A 24802-nucleotide genomic window follows, 5' to 3' on the forward strand; every position below is an offset into this window, starting at 1 on the left:
GGAATGCAATGGCGCAATCTCAGCTCACCGCAACCACTGCCTCCCGGGTTCAAGCGATTCTTCTGCCTTAACCTCCCAAGTAGCTGGGATTACAGGCATGTACTACCACGCCCAGCTAATTTTGTATTTTTAGTAGAGATGGGGTTTATCCATGTTGGTCAGGCTGGTCTCGAACTCCTGATCTCAGGTGATCCACCTGCCTCAGCCTCCCAAAGTGTTGGGATTACAGGCATGAGCCACCACGCCCCACCGAGAATATGGATATTTTTAATGACTATTGATACACATTAAGATCAGGAGATATAATTTTTTTTACCTGTGGCTCAGAAGCACATGTATTAGCTATTTCACCTCTGAAAGAAAGAGCACATTAAGATGGAACTTAAAATTAGATCCATATTCAGAAACATGTAAATTTTTCTGAAAGTGGAAAAGGTCTAAGTAGTCTTGGCTTTTTTCCTAAAGCAAGTAAATGATAATGGTTTTTCAGTAGTGTTTTTTGGCTTGGGGCCAAAGATATAGGACCTTACTCTTTGATTTTATGATTGTATGTCTGAAATTTTCTGTGAAGCTTATGTACTGGCTCAGCAGTTGTGTAATATACGTGCAATAGAGGTTTCATTAAAAGGGGAAAAAGACAAATTTGAGATTTTTACAGATGAGGCATTTTTAGGGCAATGTTTCTATTAGCTTACTCTGATAAAAATTTGTTGACTTTTTAAAATAACTTAAAAGATAATTGAGATGTGTTCTTAAAACGTTATTATACAAGGTGTGAATTTTAAGGAGTCCTATTTGTAAGTAACATTAACCTTTAGAAAATTTCTTTTGTTGATTCTTTAAAAGGTAACCGTTGGTTGATACTTAAGATATGTTAATTTTTCTTGCAGATATACATAAGAAAAAGACATGCTTGTGAAACAGATTTTACTTGTGTGGAATTGCAGCTGATTTTTAGTTCCACAGATGTGCTGTCTGCCTGATCTTAAATGGATCACTTAATTTATCTTTACAGATTTACAAATCTATAGTAGAATGGTAATTTAAAATGGGTATTACTGTCTTTTCTAATCTCCATGTTATAATAGAAGTCCCTTTTTGTCTAGAGACATGTTTATTTAGCATAGTCGTGGATCCCAAATTTTACAATCTCTTTCATCCCCAAATATGCTTGTTTTTATAGTCAAGCAGTAGTGGATTCCCATAAGCTTTGGTTCCAAATAAAGTAGCTAAAAGATTTTAAGTACTCTTCCTGGGTATGAGAAGAAGGAAGTGATGAATTTTCAGGAAAGGGAGGTGATACCGCACTTGTATTATATTCTCAAGAGTCTTAGTTGTACTCAGATTTTTGTGACATACTTCTGGAAGTCTTGTTGAGTAGTTAGCATTGATACTGTAGCTACACTATCATGGCTGTGTTTTAGAGATTATATAGTGAGGAATCAATGGGTGAAAGAATAAGAATAATTATGAAGGTCTAGAAAATTAAAGCACAAAACTCCCTAATGTATTTAAGTTTCACTATTCAATTAGTGTGACTTATTATTTTAGACTTGTAATTTTCTTAAGAGCGTACTTTATGGATACATGTTAGGAGCCGTTAAATTTAAATGGTCCTATTCCTTTGGCTGTAAACATGCTGTTGTATTTGGTGCAGATTTCTGTCAGTTATTGACAATCATTTGTTTCCTCACATTAAACAAATGTTTAGAATCTGTGATCATTCTCTTCTCCTGGAGTCTAACCTTTTCTACTCTATTTTACTTTTCTGTATATTCATCTTGATTTTTAAAACTATTGTATCAAAATGTGTGTTTTTAAGAGTCTGAATACTAAATATATGTAAAATATATCTGGGTTTATTTTCTTTTTTTCTTCTTTTTTCTTTTTTTTTTTTTTTTGAGACTTGAGTTGCGCTCTATCGCTCAGGCTGGAGTGCAGTGGCATGATCTCGGCTCACTGCAACCTCCGCCTCCCAGGCTCAAGCAGTTCTCCAGCCTCAGCCTCCCAAGTAGCTGGGATTACAGGTGCATGCCACCACACCTGGCTAATTTCTGTATTTTTAGTAGACACGGGGCTTCACGATGTTGGCCAGGCTGATCTCGAACTCCTGACCTCAGGTGATCCTCCTGCCTCAGCCTCCCAAACTGCTGGAATTACAAGCATGAGCCACTGCACCCAGCCATTATCTGGGTTTCTTAAACCCATTTCAGGTATCCAATATCTGAATGTTTTGCCCATTCTTCACATGTAGAAACCTTATTATCCATACCCAGCACTAAATCTATCAGATCATTAGACTCCTTGAAGATTCCTATAACACCAGAGAAAATAACGTTGCCATTTTGTGCCATTCTTATTTATTTTTCTAAGTCTTTCTCTTCTGTGTTAGACTACCCTTATCCAAGAACTAAACTTTCTACATAAAGGTGGAAATATAATTTTTTCCCTTTCTCTCCTCCATATGAGTGTTGACTAGAACTACACTGATCAAAAATTTCTTACTGTTCTCAGGGGTGAAATTAAGTTGGACTACACATCTGTTTTTTAAGGTGTTTATAGAATAATCAGGGTAAGCGTGGCATGTGTATTTTTTTTTTTCTTTTTTTGAGACAGTCTCGCTCTGTCACCCAGGTTGGAGTGCAGCGGTGTGATCTCTGCTCACTGCAACCTCTGCCTCCCGGGTTCAAGTGATTCTCCTGCCTCAGTCTCCTGAGTAGCTGGGATTACAGGCACATACCACCACGCCTGGCTAATTTTTGTGTTTTTAGTAGAGATGGGGTTTCACCATTTTGGTAAGGCTGGTCTTGAACTCCTGACCTCTTGATCCTCCTGTCTCGGCCTTCCAAAGCGCTGGGACTGCAGGGGTGAGCCACTGCGCCCTGCTGGCATGTATAATTTTTATTTTATTTTTATTTTTGAGACAGTCTCGCTCTGTTGCCCATGCTGGAGTACAGTAGCACAATCTTGGCTCACTGCACACTCTGCCTCTTGGGCTCACGTGATTCTCCCACCACGGCCTCCTGGGTAGCTGGGACCACAGGCGCATGTCACCATACCTGGTTAATTTTTTGTAGAAATGGGTTTCGCCATAGTCTGAAACTCCTGGACTCAAGCGATCCCCACACTTGGCCTCCCGAAGTGTGGAATTATGGGCGTGAGCCACCACACTGGACCATAATATTTTTTGAAGATAGAAAGGCTATATGTTCACTATTTTTTTTTTTTTTGAGACGGAGTCTCGCTGTGTCTCCCAGGCTGGAGTGCAGTGGCATGATCTCGGCTCACTGCAAGCTCCGCCTCCCGGGTTCACGCCATTCTCCCGCCTCAGCCTCCCAAGTAGCTGAGACTACAGGCGCCCGCCACCACGCCCGGCTAGTTTTTTGTATTTTTTAGTAGAGACGGGGTTTCACCATGTTAGCCAGGATAGTCTCGATCTCCTGACCTCGTGATCCACCTGCCTCGGCCTCCCAAAGTGCTGGGATTACAGGCTTGAGCCACCACACCCGGCCACTATTTTTGTTTTTAATTTAAAATTTTATTAATAAAAATTGTATGCATTTAAGGTGTGATGTTTTGATATACATACAAATGCTGAAATGTGCATATATATCAAAAGCTAATTAACATAATCATCTCATATAGCTATCTTTTTTTGTGTGGCGAGAACACCTAAGATCTGCTCTCTTAGGCCAGGCACAGTGGCTCATGCCTGTAATCCCAGCGCTTTGGGAGGCCGAGGCGGACGGATCACGAGGTCAGGAGATCGAGACCATCCTGGTTAACACGGTGAAGCCCCATCTCTACTAAAAAATACGAAAAACTATCTGGGCGTGGTGGTGGGCACCTGTAGTCCCAGCTACTCAGGAAGCTGAGGCAGGAGAATGGCGTGAACCCGGGAGGTGGAGGTTGCAATGAGCTGAGATTGAGCCACTGCACTCCAGCCTGGGCCACAGGCAAGACTCTGTCTCAAAAAAAAGATCTATTCTCTTAGCAAATTCAAGTTTACACACACACTCTCTCTCTCTCTCTCTCTCTCTATATATATATATACACACACACACACAGGCACACACATATATATATAAATTTTAGAATTTAGCAGTTGGACTTACTAAGGTTATCTGTTCATAATTCTCCAAAATGTAACTTATTTTTTACTTAAGAAAAATCTTTACTTTCTTTAATTTTTTATTTTTTGAGACACGGTCTCACTGTGTATCCCAGGCTGGAGGACAGTGGTGTGATCATGGCTCATTATAGCCTGGACCTCCTAGGCTCAGTCTATCCTCCTGCCTCAGCTTCCTGAGTAGCTGGGACTACAGGCATGTGCCACCATGCCTGGCTATTTTTTATATTATTTGTAGAGACTGGGTCTCGCTATATTGCCCAAGCTGTTCTTGAACTCCTGGACTTAAGCAGTCTGCCTTGGCCTCCCAAAGTGTTGGGATTATGGGTATGAGCCACCATGCCCAGCCTTGACTGACTATCTGTCTATCTATCTGTCTGTCTATTTATTTATGTATTTAGAGATGGAGTCTTGCTCTGTAGCCCAGGCTGGAATGCAATGGCATGATCTCAGCTCACTGCAGCCTCTGCCTCCTGGGTTCAAGTGATTCTTCTGCCTCAGCCTCCCGAGTAGCTGGGATTACAGGTGCCCACCACCTTGCCTGGCTAATTTTTGTGTTTTTAGTAGAGACAGGGTTTCACCATGTTGGCCAGGCTGGTCTTGAACTCCTGACCTCAGGTGATCCACCTGCCTCGGCCTCCCAAAGTGCTAGGATTACAGACATGAGCCACTGCACCCCGCCAGGCACATGAATGTTTAAAGAACCAGCCTTTCCCATGACAATGTTAATAGTGACAACAAAAAAACCTGTGTTACTGAATTACGAACTTTAAGTATAAAAACTAGAAGGAAGTAAAAGTACTGGTGCTTGATTTTTATTTTGTTTACTAATCTCACAAAGTTATTGGAAATGTGATTGATATTCTTGAGCTGAAGCCTCTTTTTTTTTGGAGACAAGATCTCACTCTGTTGCCTAGGCTGGAGTGCAGTGGTGTGATCATGGCTTGCTGCAGTCTCCAACTCCTGGGCTCAAGGTGTCCTCTTGCCTCAGCCTCCCAAGTGAGCTGAAATCTTTTAACTTTCTGGCTGGCAGTGAAGGCCCGAGAATTATAGAGCAAGATTAGTTAGATTTGAATAGTGTTTTTTAGGTTATATAATCACTTTGCTTGCATAATGGTTTTACTTACTGTTATTCTGAATTTTTTGTTTGTTTTTTGTTTCTTTGAGACAGGGTCTCATTCTGTCACCTAGGCTGGAGTGCAGTGGTGTGATATCGGCTGACTGCAATCTCTGCCTCCCAGCCTCAAGCATCCTCCCACCTCAGCCTCCGGAGTAGCTGGAATTACAGGCGTGCACCACCACACCTGGCTAATTTTTGTATTTCCTGTAGCAACAGGGTTTTGCCATGTTGCCCAGGCTGGTCTTGGACTCCTGGGCTCAAGTGATTCTCCTGCCTCAGCCTCTCAGAATGTTGGGATTACAGGCCTGAGCCATTGCTTACCCAGCCTGAATGTTTTCATTTTACCTCCATAACCATACTGTGAAGGATATGTGTTAATTATGTATTCATCAAAAAGTCTAGAATATTTTATATTTGTGTGTGTATATATATGTTTACAACAAGAAAACTTCTAGTTTCATGTGATGTACATAAAACCTTGATTCAGACAGATTACTATCCATCAGGAGTTGACAACCCAAGGATTATGAGCTATCCTGGAATAGGAGATGATTTTGAGTGTTAGTGTTGGATTACTTACTAGAAAAAATGTGAAGTAGGTAAAGGTTATCTCTGCTGTCCTTTCACCACTTCTCTTTTCCTTTCTGTTTCTAACTCCTAGATCTTTCTTTCTTATAGCTGCTAAAGCATTTGCCAATAATATTTAAATGCCATTCTTTTCATGTTCTTATTTTTTAAAAAGATCTTTAAGATACTCATTGAGATTAGCCAAAGGGCTGATAGCCATTTTTAGATACTGGTGCCTGTGGTGTCAGGAGAGGTGTCTTGAGGAGAGGAGAAAATTTTTCTATCACTTCCCTTCCTTTTGCTCATCAATCACCTGGAACAGATAGTTCCTGAAGGTGTTACTGACAGTGCTTCTATAGCTGGGAGCCAAACAGCAACTTAGGGATCAGTTGCCACTCTTTCCCTATTATCATTGAGAGAACAAATAAATGTAGAGCTCACCCAAGATCCTTGGTATAATTAGAACCTCAAAAATAGAAGACATACTAGTCATTTTGTAGAAATAAATGCAAAAGGAAAATCTCGCAGTATGTATACGTTTATTATAAAAGTTGCCTGTGTTTGTGGTCAGTTTTTAGAATAGTTTTGATCTCTCATTTTCCAAAATAAGGGTTACTTCATTAATGACACAACTGTTTGAAAAAAAAGTGTTTTTTAAAATTTTTGTTTTCTCTTTGTCTAACTAGATGTGATGCTGATCCTTCAGCCTTAGCCAACTATGTTGTAGCACTGGTCAAGAAGGACAAACCTGAGAAAGAATTAAAAGCCTTTTGTGCTGATCAACTTGATGTCTTTTTACAAAAAGGTAATTATTATGGGCCTTCAATCAAGTATTGAAGTAAAGATTTTAAATTTAAAACTCCCTGAAAAGTCTTGGAGATATAAGCTTGATAGGAAAGAAAGTAGTCAGAGTCCTTTGAATACTTGAATATACCCATTCATACTTAATTATTTATCATGTTTTGTTAGAACTGGTTTTTTCCCTTTTCTTCTTTGCTGCTTTCCTCTATTAAGGCAATGGCAGCTCTAATGCTTTTTAGATGATTAGGTCTTTTGCAGCTTTTGACGAAGCCTACTTGATGATTGAGGAATAACAGTTTAAGGATAATGAAGCTACTTATTCTTGCTTTTCATTAAGATGATGAGCTCATCAGTTTTTTTCCCCCCCTTGGATGGGGCTTCTTAATATCCAAGAAGAGATGTGCATGATCCTCTTCTCTTTGTGCCTTTAACTTTTCATCTTACCAAATCCGTTTCCATGGTCTACAGATCTTCCTCAAGGTTTCCCCTGTTGCCTCTGACCTTATCTCCTATCATTCCCCCTCACTTGTTCCACTCTAGCCACATTTACCACCTATTTTTTGAATTATGGCAAACATGTTCCCAACTCAGGCCCTTTGAACTCATTTTACCCTTGCCTGAAACATGGATTCTTCCCTCGCTTCTTTCTGGTCTCTTCAAACGTCATCTTCTCAAAGCAGTTTCCCCTGAGTGCTCTACATACAGTGTAGTATAGTATACTCCATGCCTCCATCCACTCTCCTCCTTCCAACCCTGTTTTATTACTTTTTTATTTATTTATTTTTATATCTGTGTATTTTTATTTTTGTAGTGTTGGGGTCTCACTTTGTTGCCCAGTTTGATCCTTGAACTTCTTGCCTCAAGCAACTGCCCCACCTTGGCATCCCAAAGTGCTGGGATTACAAGGCATGAGCCCCTGTGCCTGACTCCTGTTTTGTTGTTTTCATGGCACTTGTCACCACCTGTCATAGGTTTATTTCCCTGTTTATCTGTCTCTCTACCCTTTGTTTGCCTTTCATTTGGTTGAGAGTGGAGACTTGGAACCTACAGTACTTGGTACATGGAAGATGTTCAGTAAATATTGTTGAATGGGCCAGGCGTGGTGACTCACGCCTGTAATCCCAGCACTTTGGGAGGCCCAGGCGGGCGGATCATGAGGTCAAGAGATTGAGACCATCCTGGCCAGCATGGTGAAACCCTGTCTCTACTAAAAATACAGAAATTTGCAGGGCGTGGTGGTGCATGCCTGTAGTCTCATCTACTCGGGAGGCTGAGGCAGGAGAATTGCTTGAACCCAGGAGGCAGAGGTTGCCTTGAGCTGAGATCGCGCCACTGCACTCCAGCTTGGGCGACTGAACGAGACTCCGACTCAAAAAAAAAAAAAAAAAAATATATATATATATATATATATATGTTTATCAGTTGATTTAGCTATTGGTGATGAGAAGATATCATTTAAAATAAGTATTTACTGTGAAAGAGAAAAGTAAGTATGGCTTCTCAATCTAAAACATAGGATTACATATTTTTTCATGCATTTTACAGCTCTTTTTGTAGAAACAAAACAATACTGACAGAATTTCTTCACAGTATAACAACTATTTAATTTCCTCCCCAGTACAGATGTTTTCTTTTCTAAATGTGTTAATTTACATTACTTAATTTACGTTAAAGATGAATCTTGTGAAATGCAGAACCATGATAAAAGAGAAAGCAAAACATGGTAAAGATATTTGGGGTAAAAGGCCAAATTAATGTTTAGACGTCTAAGAATTCTTTGTTATAAAAAGTTAGAAAGGATTAGCTGGGCGCCGTGGCTTATGCCTGTAATCCCAGCACTTTGGGAGGCTGAGGCGGGCAGATCACGAGGTCAGGAGATCGAGACCATCCTGGCTAACACGGTGAAACCCCATCTTTACTAAAAAAAAATACAGAAAAATTAGCCAGGAGTGGTGATGGTTGCCTGTAGTCCCAGCTACTTGGGAGGCCTGGGTGACACAGCAAGACTCCATCTCAAAAAAAGTTAGAAAGGATTTTAGTAATTTTAAAAAATTACATAAGTAATATGTATGAGAAGGAACTATACACTACATTTTTAAAAGGATAAGAAAATAAGTAACCATAAATTTGCCACCAGAGATAAATTTATATCACTGTTATCAGCTTGTATATGTCTTTCTAGACTAGCACTGTCCAATAGAACTTTGTGCATATGGTCTACATCTGTACTTTACATTTCAATAGCCATTAGCCACATGTAGCTATTGAGCACTTGATAATCTGGTTAATAGGCCAGAGAAATTGATTTTTTTTTTTTTTTTTTTTGAGACAGAGTTTCGCTCTTGTTGCCCAGGCTGGAGTGCAGTGCTGCAATTTCAGCTCACTGAAACCTCTACCTCTTGCGCTCAAGCAATTCTCCTGCCTCAGCCTCTTGAGTAGCTGGAGTTACAGGCACGCGCCACCACACCTGGCTAATTTTTGTATTTTTAGTAGACAGAGTTTCACCATGTTGGCCACACTGGTCTCAAACTCCTGGCCTCAAGTGATCCACCCGCCTTGGCCTCCCAAAATGTTGGGATTACAGGCATGAGCCACTGCGTCTGACCAGAAATTGATTTTTAACTTTAATTTTAATTAATTTAAACTCAAATTTAAAGAGCTACATGTGACTAGTGGCTACTATATTGGACAGTGCAACTGTAGAATTATGTCTATGTTTATATTGCATCTTAAAATAGTATTAAGTGAGCATACTCTTTTATAATGATATATAATGTTTTAAAAACTTAATAGTGTACCTTGAATATTGTTTTTATTTTTTATTTTTAATTTTTTCCAAACTTTGGTTTCCCAGAGAATATTGTTTAATAGTAGATGTTTGTCTTTGCTTTTTACAAATTGAGCTATGTGTCTTTCAGATTACAAAAGATAATAACGTGTTATAAATTGTTTTAAAAAATAATTATAAGTGAAAGTATTCTTATTATAGAGGCTTTGAAGGGTCTGATTATCTTAAGTTTATATGTAATAGTTAATGAGAGCTAACAGTTTTATAATCATGGAAAAATGCTTACTACACAAATCAGCAGTATAAAGAAATTTATAAGAAGATACTTTTCTATAGAAAAGATAACATTTTAGAAATAGGTTTTATGTAAAAGATGTAATAATTGAAATGTAAGCAGAGTTTGTGTTGTGCTTTTAATATGCTCTTTAGCTGTTCCTTAGGGTAGGACCAATCAAAGTTAATTAGATTTGGTTTTAATAAGGCATAGGCCAGACGTGGTGGCTCATGCCTGTAATCCCATAACTTTGGGAGGCCGAGGCAGGCAGATCACCTGAGGTCAGGAGTTCGAGACCAGCTTGGCCAACATGGTAAAACCCCGTCTCCACTAAAAATACAAAAATTAGCCGGGCGTGGTGGCACATGCCTGTAATCCTACCTACTCAGGAGACTGAGGCAGGAGAATCACTTGAACTCAGGAGGATTGAAGCTGAGATTGCACCACTGCACTCCAGCCTGAGCAACAGAGCAAGACTCTGTCTCAAAAAAAAAAAAAGGCAGTATAAATATTTGACATTAATACTTTTAGTAAATTCATCTGGTTCTCCCATTCAGTTGTCTGAGAAAGTTTCAAACAGAGCACCCTTTAAGTAAAACACAAAAAGTTAGTTTTGTATCATTTTCTTTTTTTTTTTTTTTTTTTTTGAGACGGAGTCTCGCTCTGCCGCCCAGGCTGGAGTGCAGTGGCCGGATCTCAGCTCACTGCAAGCTCCACCTCCCGGGTTCACGCCATTCTCCTGCCTCAGCCTCCTGAGTAGTTGGGACTACAGGCGCCCGCTACCGCGCCCGGCTAGCTTTTTGTATTTTTTAGTAGAGACGGGGTTTCACCGGGATAGCCAGGATGGTCTCGATCTCCTGACCTCGTGATCCGCCCGTCTCGGCCTCCCAAAGTGCTGGGATTACAGGCTTGAGCCACCGTGCCCGGCCGTATCATTTTCATATCAATAAATATTTAACTGATTTAAAACAATTTTCAGTTAAGTTTTTTGAGTTGGCAGTGCCTTTAATCCAACAATAAGAGGTATACCGTAAAAGTCTTCTACTCTTTTACGTCCACCGCATTCCCACCTACAGTACACAATTTTGTCAGTTTTTATTTTATTTCAGTTTCTTTATGCAGATGGATAGAACCACATATAAATATATACTCTTAAATCTTCGAGATCAGGTATTATTAGTATTCTTTCTTTTTATAGCTGTCGTGTACTCTATTGTATAGATATCCCATAGTTTATTTAACTAGTCTCTTATTCATGGAAATTTGAGTTGTGTCCGATCTTTTGCTATTACATACTCCAACAAATAATCTTATATATTATTTTGCAAGTAGGTCAGAAGGATTTTAAAACCTGGAAGTGGGATTCTCTTCCATAAGGTAGGACTCATTTTTAGTCCTACCAGCAGTGTACAAGATGCCCTGTTTTCCTAAGCTTTGCTGACAATGTGTTGTCAAATTTTTGTTTTTTGTTTGCACAATATGTAAATGTTATTTCTTCTCCTTAGAAACTTCAGGTTTTGTGGACAAACTGTTCGAAAGTCTCTATACTAAGAACTACCTTCCACCTTTGGAACCAGTTAAGCCTGAGCCAAAACCACTAGTCCAAGAAAAAGAAGACATTAAAGAAGAGGTAATGCAAATTTTTTCTCCTGTGGGCCTCTTAGATTCTGTCACCAGTATCCTTAGTTGGAAGTTGAGCCTTTTAAAAGTAATTGCGTATTGATTCAAGTTTCCGGATTTTAGGCATGGTACAGATTATTCATCAGGATTTCGTAGTTGCTTGGACTGAAGAGTTGGAAAAGTTTCAGATAGCTTGTTTAGAGATCCAAGAAATATTTTAGCAATATTGAGGAAGTCAGAGAAATCTTATCTAGTGACTTTTAGAAAAAGAAAACTTGGTTAAATATAGAGAGATTGACTGATAGTGAACTGTTAACAAATCCTCAAGAGAAATCATTAGGTAACACATTTTCATGTGTATGGAGAAACCAGTTACACTTTTTGATTATATAGAGTTTTAAAAAATAGTTAATTTAATTGTGAACATCACTGTCAATATTGGAAAGAGGACTTTAGAAATGTTTTTATAATATTGAAGTATAAAAACATGGTTATAGATGGTAACCTAATTGTTTGAGCCAAGAAGGAAATTTTACAGAGTTCTTTGTACTTCCTTTTATATACAGACAATATAGCATAGAAAAATATGGATTCTGTAATCAGGTTGTGTGAGTTATAATAACAACTCTACAAGTTCACTTCTCTGTCTCACTCTGATATCAGTAAAATGAGGATCAGAGTAGTGCCTATGGAGGATTAGGTGAGATTATGTGTGTGTATATATATGGTTTCTAGTCCAGTGCCTGGCACATAAATGTTGGTTATCATGCAGAAATATTTCCTAATTTTTTTTATTACATTTATTCTGAAGGTAAAATGAATTTTTAATTTAGAAATAATTTTAAACTTAAATAAAAATTACAAGAGGCCGGGTATGGTGGCTCATGCCTGTAATCCCAGTGCTTTGGGAGGCCTAGGTGGGCAAATCACCTGAGGTCAGAAGTTTGAGATCAGCCTGGCCAACATGGGAAGCCCTGCCTCTACTAAAAATACAAAATATTAGTTGGGCATGGTGGCAGGCATCTGTAATCCCAGTTACTTGGGAGGCTGAGGCAGGAGAATCACTTGAACTGGGGCGGCAGAGGTTGCAGTGAGCCGAGATTGTGCTGTTGCACTCCAGCCTGGGCAACAAGAGCAAAACTCTGCCTCAGAAAAAAGAAAAAAAAAAAAAAAAATTACAAGAATAGTATCCAAAACACCCATATGACATCTATCTAGATAAACTTTTTTTTTTTTGGTAGAGATGGAGTCTCTTTATGTTGCCCAGGTTGGTCTCAGACTCCCACCTCTGCCTCCCAAAGCTCTGGGTTTATAGGTGTTCTAGATATATTTACTGAAACTTTGCCCCATCTGCTCTCTTTAAATATCCATATGATTTTTTTCTTAGTCATTTGAGTAGTAAGTCACATACTTCATGTCTTTTCACCCCTAAGTAGAGTACTTCAGTGTGTATTTCCTACAAATAAGTAATATTCTCTTAGGTAACTTATGATACTGCGATCAAGTTCAGTAAATTTAACATCCGTATAGTATTTTAATGTATTATCTGTATTCAGTTTTATCAATTTACCAGGCAATGTCCTTTTTTTATTTCCGTTTAAAAAAGTTTGTTGTTGTTGTTAAAGAGACAGAGTTTCACTATGTTGCCAAGGCTCGTCTTGAACTCCTGAGCTTAAGCGATCCTCCTGCCTTGGCCTCCCAAAGTGCTGGGAGTACAGGCATGAGCCACTGCACCTGGTCCCAAGTGTTTCTTTTTTATAGCATGTTCTTTTCCTCTCCATTTTCAGGATTGATTCTAAGGATTAGGTATCGTTTAGTTATTTCCAATTCATTTTTAAATGCTAGGCTGATTGACCTGATCCAACATTAAAAGAAAAAAATGTGGCTATATTTAATTAAGATCAACTGAGAATGCTGTTTTTTTTTTTTATATATATCATGCCCTGTAATTATCTCATCAAGTTCTCTCAAAATTGGAGAGGCTTGTTTAATGTGTCTTCAAGTACTGGAAATAGGAAGAAACCTTTCTGGTTTTTTGTTTGTTTGTTTGTTGTTTTTTTTTTTTTTTGAGACAGTCTCACTCCATCGCCCAAGGTTAGAGTGCAGTGGTGCCGTCTCAGCTCACTGCAGCTTCCACCTCCTGGGTTCAAGCGATTCTCCTGCCTCAGCCTCCCAAGTAGCTGGGATTACAGGCATGTGCCACCATGCCTGGCTAATTTTTGTATTTTTAGTAGAGACAGAGTTTCACCATATTGACCAGGCTGGTCTTGAACTCCTGACCTCGTGATCCACCTGCCTCGGCCTCCCAAAGTGCTGGGATTACAGGGGTGAGCCACCGTGCCTGGCTACCTTTCGGTTTTTTTTTTTTAGACAGAATCTCATTCTGTCGCCCAGGGTGGAGTGCGGTGTTGTGATCTCGGCCCATTGCAACCTCTACCTTCCAGGTTCCGGCAATTATTCTGCTTCAGCCTCCTGGGTAGCTGGGATGATAAGCCCTGCCACCACTCCTGCCTAATTTATGTGTGTGTGTGTGTGTGTGTGTGTTTGTTTTTTTTAGTAGAGATGGGGTTTCACCAAGTTGGCCAGGCTGGTCTTAAACTCCTGACCTCAAGTGACCTGCTTGCCTCGGCCTCCCAAAGTGCTGGGATTATAGGCATGAGCCACTCCGCCAGGGCTGGAAGAAATCTTTCTTGAGAACTTTCACAGAAATTTTTCTTTGGTACATTATAGTATATAATTTTTGGTCTATGGTATAGATTATGTTTTTTATAAGTTAAAATTTTTTGTGACGTTTTTTACAGTCATTGAATTTCAGTGGTATAGATGTATCTGTTTGAGAGGTAGCTGATTTGAATATAAGAGAAAATTTGCATTATCTTGAGTTTATTGATTTATTTTTTTGAGATGGAGTTTCATTCTTGTTGACCAGGCTGGAGTGCAATGGTGCAGTCTCGGCTCGCTGCCACCTCCACCTCCTGGATTCATGCAATTCTCTTGCCTCAGCCTCCCAAGTAGCTGGGATTACAGGTGTCTACCACCACTCCCGGCTAATTTTTTTGTATTTTTAGTAGAGACGGAGTTTCACCATGTTGGCCAGGCTGGTCTAGAACACCTGACCTCAGGTGATTCACCTGCCTTGGCCTCCCAAAGTGCTGGGATTACAGTTGTGAGCCACTGCACCCAGCCTATCTTGAGTTTTGAAAGAACAGTTAAAAAACAAAACAAAACTGTTATACTGTCTTATTTGTGTCTTTGTAGATACAATTTTGAGAATTGTGAAAAATGGATAATACCAGTTTCTGTGTAGAGCTACCCCAAATGACAACTTTCTGGCACTTCTCATTTTCTGGGTTTTATACATAACTTAATTGCAATTACTGAAATAAATTATAGTTCATTTAATAGTGCATAAACATAATTGTTTATAGTATTTCTGTTAGATAATAGAGTAGGAAAGGAGTCTGAGGTGGCACACAACTTTGGTTAATTGTCTTTTTCTGGTCTGTGCTTAGTTGCTCTAACAGGGTATAGGGAAGCAAATCTAGGGATTACCCATTTTAACTTTCTTCCTTGGTCTTTGGCTATATTGGGTTCCATTAGTGGTTTTCTGGTTAGACTATTGATCACCAGGGTAAAAGAATTTGGATCATTGGCACCAACTCATCCTGCTTCTGGAAAAACAACGTGGTAGACATGTGCCATGATTAATGAAGCACACTGCCTTCATTCCTTTTTTCTTTATCTCATCTTTTTCCTTAAATTTTATTTTGTGAAGAAATTCAATCATTTGTCCTGTAGAGTTTTTACTGTCTGGATTTTGCTGTTTGCATCCCAGTGGAATAATACATCCTCTGTATTTCCTGTGAATTAGGATAGAGAATGATTTTTAAATGTAGTCTAGTGACTGTGTAGTGATTTTGCTGCCATATGGTTGCCATATTGTGGCTGCCATTTTATGTTGCCTGAATTTTATTAAATTATCTCCTAAGTCCATTCACTCACTTCCCGATTTGTGTATTTGTCAGTGAGATTCTCCATAGATGGGTATTTGTTTAACTCTTGCAAATTACTTTATTTCACCTTTCTCTAGTAAAGACTGTATATTTGGTTTGAGATAAACTTGGTTCAAGTACAATAATAAAAATCACTGGTTTTCTGGGAGGCAGAGGTTGCAGTGAGCTGAGATGGCGCCACTGCACTCCAACCTGGGCAATAGACTGACACTTGGTCTCAAAAAAAAAATTAAATTAAATTAAAAAAAATTACTGTTCTCTTTGTATTTCTGGTCAATTTTGACTGTTAGGCTTTGAGAGAAAACCTTAATATTTCCATTAGTTCCTATACAATTTTTCCGTAGTTTACATGAATTACTTAGTTTTATAGCATTCATTAATTTAACCATTTTTTCTTAAAACATTTCCTATGAAAAAAATCTGAAGAGCTACTAAAATTAATTATATATGTATATGTATTTCATAATGAGGAAAACATAACCATTTTACTATATGGTACTTGGAGATTTGCTGTTTTATTTTAATTTGAAGAATGAATTATTTGTACTTTTCCTACACTACCTTTCCCTACTTTAAATTAACATTAAAAAATTAACCTACTGCTTGTTGAAGTAATCTGAGCATCTTTTTTATTTCTGCTGTTGCCTAACTCTTTTGGGTATGATTTGACTTTATTTTTTTAGTGTATTTACTTGTGCCCTCTCTTGCGCCAGAAATATTATTAGGTAGATGGACATATTTCATAATTTATAGAGGGACTATCCTTTTTTTTTTTTTTTTTTTTGAGACAGATTCTCGCTCTGTTGCCTAGGCTGGAGTGCAGTGGCGCAATTTCGGCTCACTGCGACCTCCGCCTCCTGGGTTCAAATGATTCTGCTGTCTCAGCCCCCCGAGTAGCTGGGACTACAGGTGCATGCCACCACGCCTGGCTAATTTTTGTATTTTTAGTAGAGATGGGGTTTCACCATGTTGGCCGTGCTCGTCTAGAACTCCTGACCTCAAGTGATCCGCCTGCCCAGCCACCCAAAGTGCTGGGATTATAGGTGTGAATCACTGCACCCAACCAAGAGGGACCATTCTTATTTCTTTTTTTTGTTTGTTTTTGAGAAGGGTCTCACTCTCTTGCCCAGCCTGTGGTGCAGTGGTGTGATCATGGCTTAATGCAGCCTCCGACTTCTGGGTTCAAGCAGTCCTCCCATATCGGCCTCCTGAATAGCTGGAACTACAGGTGCATGCCACCATGCCCAGCTAACTTATTTTATTTATTATTTTTAGTAGAGATGGAGTCTCGCTGTGTTTTTCAGGCTGGTCTCAATCTCCTGGCCTCAAGTAGTCTTCCCACCTGGACCTCCTAAAGTGTTGGGATTACAGGTGTGAGCCACCGTGCCTGGCCCTACTCTTATTTCTAATCAATATTTTCATATAGGTATTTCAGGAGCCAGCAGAGGAAGAACGAGATGGCAGAAAAAAGAAGTATCCTAGTCCCCAGAAGACTCGTTCAGAATCTAGTGAACGAAGGTTTGTGTTTATCTTTAATTAGGAAGATACTGATGACTCACTTTTTAGTTGCCTTGCAAGGGATTTTTAATATATATACTAACTCCTCTCTGTAAACTCATTAAAGAAAGATGTTACCTTTCTTGCTTTCATTCTTTCTGTTTTTTTCTTTGTTTTACTTTCTGTTCCTTTTATAAACAGTCATTATTATGTGTTTTCCCCAAGAGCTCAGGGGTGGGAGCAGTCCCCTTAGAGAATATTAATGAAATGTTCCATTTGGTTAGGGGTGCTCAGTATTAAAATCATCCATGGGATTTTTTATGACAAGTAGTACAACTTGTATATTGAATCATCAACCTAACATCAAAAATTGGTCTTTGTTTAGGAACACTTTGTTTTGAGCCTTTTTTCTTTTCTAGTTCAAATTTTCTGTTTTCCTCTGCTCATCTCTCCCCATACTTTGGATTCACCTCTTTTTTTCATTTCTCCCCACCCATAATTGCAGGAGGGATTTTTTTTTCTCTGTATATATTTGATTAGAGGAATTATGTGGTAGTTTTGCAACTTTCTAAAAAAGCGTAAATATTATGACTCAAGAGTAGTATTATACTATAGATTTGTTTGCAGACTTGGTTTCTATAGCCTGCATATGGCTTTTATATCTGTATATTGTAGGACACGTGAGAAAAAAAGAGAAGACGGGAAGTGGAGAGACTATGACCGGTACTATGAGCGGAATGAATTGTACCGTGAGAAGTATGACTGGAGAAGAGGCAGGAGTAAGAGTCGGAGTAAGAGCCGAGGCCTGAGTCGTAGTAGAAGCCGAAGTAGGGGGCGCAGCAAAGACCGGGATCCAAATAGGAATGTTGGTGAGTAGATGAGTGTCCCCCTAAAAACTCTGTAGTTGTTTATCTGTCTCTATCACAAGGGTGCAAGAAATTCTCTTAAAGAAAGATGTACCTTTAATATGTCTAAGCAATGTAAAAACTGGAATTGTCTCAAGAAACTCAATATTCATTTTGTTAGAAAACAGGGCTCTATTCTGGGGATGGAATCAAGGGAGTTTGATTAAAAAGGAGCTGTTCAAGTATTGTACATGTCTAGACTTAACTCATTTTGTTTAATGGATACAAATGTCCTTTAATCAATAAAGCTATCATGTGAGGGAGAGGGTTGCCTGCTTTTCTTTTTTGTTCATTTGGTTTTCTAAAAGTAATTGATATTTTGGAAGGGTGCTTGAAGTTGATAAAATTAAAAAGATAAAATAAGTAGATTATTGGGATCCCAACTACTCATTTTCTGAGATACAAGTTTGGAAGTCAGTTCTTAGATAACCTTCTTATTAAATATCTGTGGAGAAGCTGACTGTTTTTTTAAGTGTGACTAATGTTGATACTATAAAAGATGATTTTTTTTTTTTTTTTTTTTTTTTTTTTTGAGACGGAGTCTCGCTCTGTCGCCTGGGTTGGAGTGCAGTGGCCGGACCTCAGCTCACTGCAAGCTCCGCCTCCCGGGTTCCCGCCATTCTCCTGCCTCAGCCTCCCGAGTAGCTGGGACCACAGGCGCCCGCCACCTCGCCCGGCTAGTTTTTTGTATTGTTAGTAGAGACGGGGTTTCACCGTATTAGCCAGGATGGTCTCGATCTCCTGACCTCGTGATCCGCCCGTCTCGGCCTCCCAAAGTGCTGGGATTACAGGCTTGAGCCACCGCGCCCGGCTAAAAGATGATTTTGTATAAGTTCTTGCCCAAGATATGTCACATGTTGATGTCCCCGCTTTTAGGATATATTAATAAAGAGAGCAGTGCGAAATATGGATAGCTAGATAAGTTTAATTCAACATTCTCATGTTTTCTTTTTATTATTATACTTTAAGTTCTAGGGTACATGTGCACAACGTGCAGGTTTGTTACATATGTATACATGTGCCATGTTGGTGTGCTGCACCCAACATTCTCATGTTTGCTTTTTTTTTTTTTTTTTTTTGAGATGGAGTCTTGCTCTGTCGCCCAGGCTGGAGTGCAGTGGCCGGATCTCGGCTCACTACAAGCTCCGCCTCCCGGGTTTACGCCATTCTCCTGCCTCAGCCTCCCGAGTAGCTGGGACTACAGGCGCCCGCCACCTCGCCCAGCTAATTTTTTGTATTTTTTAGTAGAGACGGGGTTTCACCGTGTTAGCCAGGATGGTCTCGATCTCCTGACCTCGTGATCCGCCCGTCTCGGCCTCCCAAAGTGCTGGGATTACAGGCTTGAGCCTCCGTGCCCGGCCATTCTCATGTTTTCTATGTGAGAAAATAAACATAGTTTAAGAACATGAAATATCTGATCTCTTTGTTTTCTGTTTTTAATTTTGTTTCCAAACAGAGCACAGGGAAAGATCAAAGTTTAAGAGCGAAAGGAATGACTTGGAGAGTTCCTATGTACCTGTGTCTGCACCACCTCCAAACTCTTCTGAGCAGTATTCCTCTGGGGCACAGTCTATTCCCAGCACTGTTACAGTGATCGCACCTGCTCACCATTCTGAAAACACAACTGAGAGTTGGTCTAATTACTATAACAATCATAGCTCTTCCAATTCTTTTGGTCGAAACCTACCACCAAAGAGGCGATGCAGAGATTATGATGGTAAAAATCAACACCTTTTCTCATATTGTGCCCAAAAGTACTAGCAAAGCAAACGTTGCATATATTGCATATCTTTTAGTTATAGTCCAGTTTATTTTATTTTATTTTATTTATTTATTTTGAGACAGAGACTCGCTCTGTCGCCCAGGATGGAGTGCAGTGGCTTGATCTTGGCTCACTGCAACCTCCATCTCCTGGGTTCAAGCGATTCTCCTGCCTCAGCCTCCCAAGTAGCCTCTCAAGTAGGTACCAACCCATGGGGAATGTTGTTTAATCTGTATTCTTACTCACTTCACTGGCCTGTATTATTTCCAGCAAGTCACACACAGGCGCGTGCCACCATGCCTGGCTAACTTTTGTGTTTTTAGTAGAGACAGGGTTTCACCATTTTTGTCAGGCTGATCTCGAACTCCTGACCTCAGGTGATCTGCCCACCTCAGCCTCCCAGTGTGCTGGGATTATAGGTGTGAGCCACTGTGCCGTGCCTGTAGTCCAAATTTTGTTAAAAGGAATGAATGGGGAGGAGAATCTCTTTTGCCATATGCTTATTTACTTGTTTGATTTAATGGTTTGGCTCTCATTGAGAGAATATTTAAATTTTACCCTTTTTTAGATTTTTTTTTGTTTGTTTTCTTGTTCTCATTGTTACTTCAAACACTGTATACCGTAGTATACCATAAAATTTCATAGATGCTAGTAATTGTAATTTTAAAAAATTTTATTTATTTATTTATTTTTGGAGACAGACTTGCTCTGTCCCCCAGGCTAGTGTGCAGTGGCACAATCTTGGCTCACTGCAGCCTCTGCCTCCGAAGTTCAAGCGATTTTCCTGCCTCAGCCTCCCAAGTAGCTGGGATTACAGGCGTGAGCCACCATGCCCGGCTGATTTTTGTATTAGTAGAGACAGGGTTCCACCATATTGATCAGGCTTGTCTGGAACTCCTGACCTCAGGTGATCCACCTGCCTCAGCCTCCCAAAGTGCTGGGATTACAGATGTAAGCCACCATGCCTAGCCAGGAATTATCATTTTTTTGAGTAGTGTTTGGTGCTGGGAATTTGTAGAAGTTACTTACAAGTTTGATTTGCCAACTTTCCATTTGAATGAATGAATTGGTATGTGTGTATTTCTTTTAAATTTTTATTATGGAAGTATTTATATATTCATAAACGCTGACAAAATGGTATGCTTAACCCCAGCGTATCTGTTACATCATTTGAATAGGCACCAACTCATGGGGAATGTTGTTTTAATGTATACTCCCACTCACTTCTGTGGCCTGTATTATTTCAGGCAAGTCACAGACATCATAATTTTTTTCTATAAATATAGAATGCATATGTTTTTACATTTTACTTATTTTAAAGTAGGAAATAGAGTCAAATTATAATTCAAGAATTACCTCATTCTCGCCCTAATCTCTCAGCCACAGAGTACTCCTTCCCAAGGCCAACGTAATGTTATCAATTTGTTGTTTATCTTTCCAAACATAGTCTGTGCATATGTACGTAAGCAAATACATACACATATTTTCCCCACATTTTTAACATAAATACTAGTATACTACTCATACTTTGCATAATGTTTTTTCATTTAGCAGTATTTCCTGGCATTCATCCTATGTTAAAACATAAAGAGCTTCCTCAATATTTATTTAGGCTTTTTAGTATTCTTTTTTTTCTCTTTTTTTTTTGAAATGGAGTGTTGCTCTGTCAACAGGCCGGAGTGCAGTGCCGTGATCTCAGCTCACTGCAGCCTCCACCTCCTGTGTTCAAGCGATTCTCCTGCTTCAGCCTCCTGAGTAGCTGGGACTGTAAGTGCGTGCCACCACACCCAGCTAATTTTTGTATTTTTAGTAGAGATGGGGTTTCACCATGTTGGTCAGGATGGTCTCAATTTCTTGACCTGGTGATCTGCCTGCCTTAGCCTCCCAAAGTGCTGATATTACAGGTGTGAGCCACTGCGCCCAGCCCTACTTCTTAGTATTCTTTATGTACAAACGTGTTTAACTTATTCTTTATTGATGTATGTTTGGGATGTTTCTATTATTTTTCTACTATGAACAGTACTGCAAATGATAACCTGGTACATAATGTCCACCTGAATATTTGAAAGTTTCAGCTTCCAGATGCAGCAATAATGGTTGCTTTAGAATAATGAGAATAGATTGAGAGTAAATAATCTAGATCAATGCCCTTATTCTCCCCTACCCCAAGCCTTTGCTAAATTGATATTCACTTAAAATATCTGAGTTTTTATTATGAAAACTTAATTGCAAATGGTTTAGTATAATGGTAGTTGGTAACCTGTTCTTGACTCTTTTATTTGCCGTCTCAACAAGTCATAGTATCATAGTATAAAAAGTAGAGAGTACATCTGCCTCTACCTTGGGGATATGTGATGCTTAACAGAGTAACACTGAGACTTTGGATTCCTTGGAGAAAACTACTTTGTAAATGAGATTGGTGGGTTTTTCAGGGACATGTTTTGTTGTTTTCTGAACTCTAAGTAGATGATAATAAGATTCCTTTTTTATTTTTTATTCCACAGAAAGAGGATTTTGTGTACTTGGTGACCTTTGTCAGTTTGATCATGGAAATGATCCCCTAGTTGTTGATGAAGTTGCTCTGCCAAGTATGATTCCTTTCCCACCCCCTCCTCCTGGGCTTCCTCCTCCACCACCTCCTGGAATGTTAATGCCTCCAATGCCAGGTCCAGGCCCAGGCCCAGGCCCAGGTCCAGGCCCGGGTCCGGGCCCAGGTCCAGGTCCTGGCCATAGTATGAGACTTCCTGTTCCCCAAGGACATGGTCAGCCTCCACCATCCGTTGTGCTTCCCATACCAAGTAAGTATATATTCGTTGAATTTTTCTTTCTTTAGTGTTCTATTTAGAAGAACTCCATCCCTTTTAGCTAACTTGACACTTCTTTAAAGTGTTTGAGAAATAGAGTAATAATATAATTTGGAATATATTCCCATAATTAAGATGCTATTTTTTTCTTTTTTCCATCCATTATTGCATAGTGTTGTTTGTATTACCACAGTGTAAATTTTGTGTGTAGTGGCCTAACCTGTATTGACCTCTAGTCAAATCTAGTTCCCATCTTAAGAAAGCCAGTATTTATTTGTTTATTTTTATTTAGTTTTTCTTTAGAGACAGGGTCTCATTATGTTGGCCAGATTGGTCTTGAACTCCTGGCCTCAAGCAATCCTCTCCCGCCTTGGCCTCCCGAAGTGCTAGGATTACAGGCATGAGCCACCACGCCTGGTCAAGAAAGCTAGTTTTTAAGATGTCAGAGAAAAAACATGTTAGCAATTTTACGAAATTTTCCAGTCTCTAAAGAAAATCCCTTCAAGAATATTGAAATAATATTAAAAAAAAATTTTTTTATTAAGGACATTTTTAGAAGTAGAATAGTATGTGTGTTGCATGTACCATCATCCGGCCTCAATGATGATCAATATTCTGCTGTTTTGTCTCATTTATTTTCCCTTCTCTCCCATAAACTTTTTTTGGGTTGGTTGGTTTTTTGCTGGAGTAAATTCTAAATGTCATGTCACTTCACCAGTATGTACTTCAGTATGGATCTCCTTTCTGATAAGGACTTTTTGTTTTTGTTATTAAAAAAAAAAAAAAAATCAATATGCCATTATCACGTCCACCAAAATTAGGAGTAAGAAATGTTTTAAAATGGTCATTTAAAAAGCATTATTAACAGTTGCCAACATAGTAGAAATAGAAGTAAGACTAAATTTTTAAAAAGTAATTGAAAAAATTATGGAATGAATTGTTTTCATGTATGCAAAGATATAAAATGTTATCTGCTTGAAGACATTTAACATTAAAAGATGGCAAATTAGGCTGGGCATGGTGGCTTGTATCTGTAATCCCAGCACTTTGGGAGGCTGAGGTGGGTGGATCACTTGAACTCTGGAGTTCGAGGCCAGCCTGGGCAAGATGGCGAAACCCCATCTCTAGAAAAAATAGAAAAATTAGCCAGGCATGGTGGTGTGTACCCGTAGTCCCGGCTACTTGGGATGCTGAGGTGGGAGAATGGCTTGAGCCTGGGAGACAGGTTGCAGTGTGCTGAGATTGCACCACTCCACTCCAGCCTGGGTGACAGAGCCAGACCCTGTCTCAAAAATAAATAAAGATGGCAAATTTTTATTTTTAGAAATATCGCTGTTCAGTTTAAGCAGTACTTTTGATGAATTTCTTTTTAACATTTTATTTTGAAATTATAGACTCAATTATAGAATTATAATTACAGAAATTATAAAAATGGTTTAGCATGATCCTGAGCTTCCCTGCAGTAAAGTTTTCTGTAGGATATACATTTCATGGCCTGGCACAGTGGTGCATGCCTGTAATTCCAACACTTTGGGTGGCTGAGGCTGGCACATCACTTGAGCTTATGAGTTTGAGACCAGCCTTGGCAACATGGCAAAACCCTGGCTTTACAAAAAACACAAAAATTAGCCAGGCATGTCGGGGGGTGCATGTAGTCTCTGCTGCTTGGGAGGCTGGAGTGGGAAGATTGTTTGAGTCCAGGAAGTCAAGGGTGCAGTGAGCTGTGATGGCCTCACTGCACTGCAGCCTGTATGACAGAGCAAGACCTTGTCCCTAAAAAATAAACGGATATGTTTTATTATTAAAGTTGGTAAATGTTTGGAGGGATTTAATGCATATGTTTGGCCTATAGAAACTTTTTTTTTTTTTTTAAACGTAGCATTTGTGATTTTTTTTTCTTTTCTTTTCTTTTTTTTTTTTGAGACAAGATCTCACTCTGTGCCCTAGGCTGGAGTGCAGTGGGGAGATCTTGGCTCACGGCTCACTGCAACCTCTGCCTCCCAGGCTTAAAGGGATCCTCCCACCTTAACCTCCTGTAGGACTACAGGCGTGTGCCACCATGCCTGGCTAAAGTTTTTTGGACGTTTTTGTAGAGACAGCGTTCACCATGTTCCCCAGGCTGGTCTTGAACTCCTGGTCTCAAGCAGTTTGCTCTCCTCAGCTTCCCAAAGTTCTGTGATTACAGACGTGAGCCACCATGCCCAGCCCATATGTGAATATTTAATATAATCACATAAACAGTATAATTGTGAAGCTCAAGCTGAGATTTTATTTCCCAGATAAAGCAACATCGTTTTATATATGGAAATTCTAAAATAAAGAACATTATCTCAATGTGGGAACATATCTATTTAAAAGTTAAATTCAAGAATACCATTTCTCCTGACATTTTGCTATGAAAAGTTTGAAACAAATAGAAAAGTTGAAGGAATTGTACTTGTGTACTTACCATCCAGGTTCTACAATTAGCATTTACTGTATTTATGTTAGCACATACTTTTCCGTTTCTCATTTTTACTGTT

General features: G+C 39.3%; 1 protein-coding gene across 3 annotated transcripts in view; it reads left to right on the forward strand.

Moving 5' to 3' along the window:
- Window positions 1-24802, forward strand: part of RBM27 (RNA binding motif protein 27) — an 87804-nt gene that overhangs the window by 9574 nt on the left and 53428 nt on the right. For 2 of the 3 annotated variants that reach the window (NM_001261062.1, XM_015141102.3), the window contains 6 exon segments: window positions 6503-6621; window positions 11185-11309; window positions 16739-16830; window positions 17485-17678; window positions 19171-19431; window positions 21981-22274. In NM_001261062.1, the coding sequence (NP_001247991.1) occupies window positions 6503-6621; window positions 11185-11309; window positions 16739-16830; window positions 17485-17678; window positions 19171-19431; window positions 21981-22274 (1085 nt within the window). 3 annotated transcript variants of the gene reach the window in all.

The sequence above is a fragment of the Macaca mulatta genome, chromosome 6 (assembly GCF_049350105.2).
Source record: "Macaca mulatta isolate MMU2019108-1 chromosome 6, T2T-MMU8v2.0, whole genome shotgun sequence".
Classification (NCBI taxonomy): domain Eukaryota; kingdom Metazoa; phylum Chordata; class Mammalia; order Primates; family Cercopithecidae; genus Macaca; species Macaca mulatta.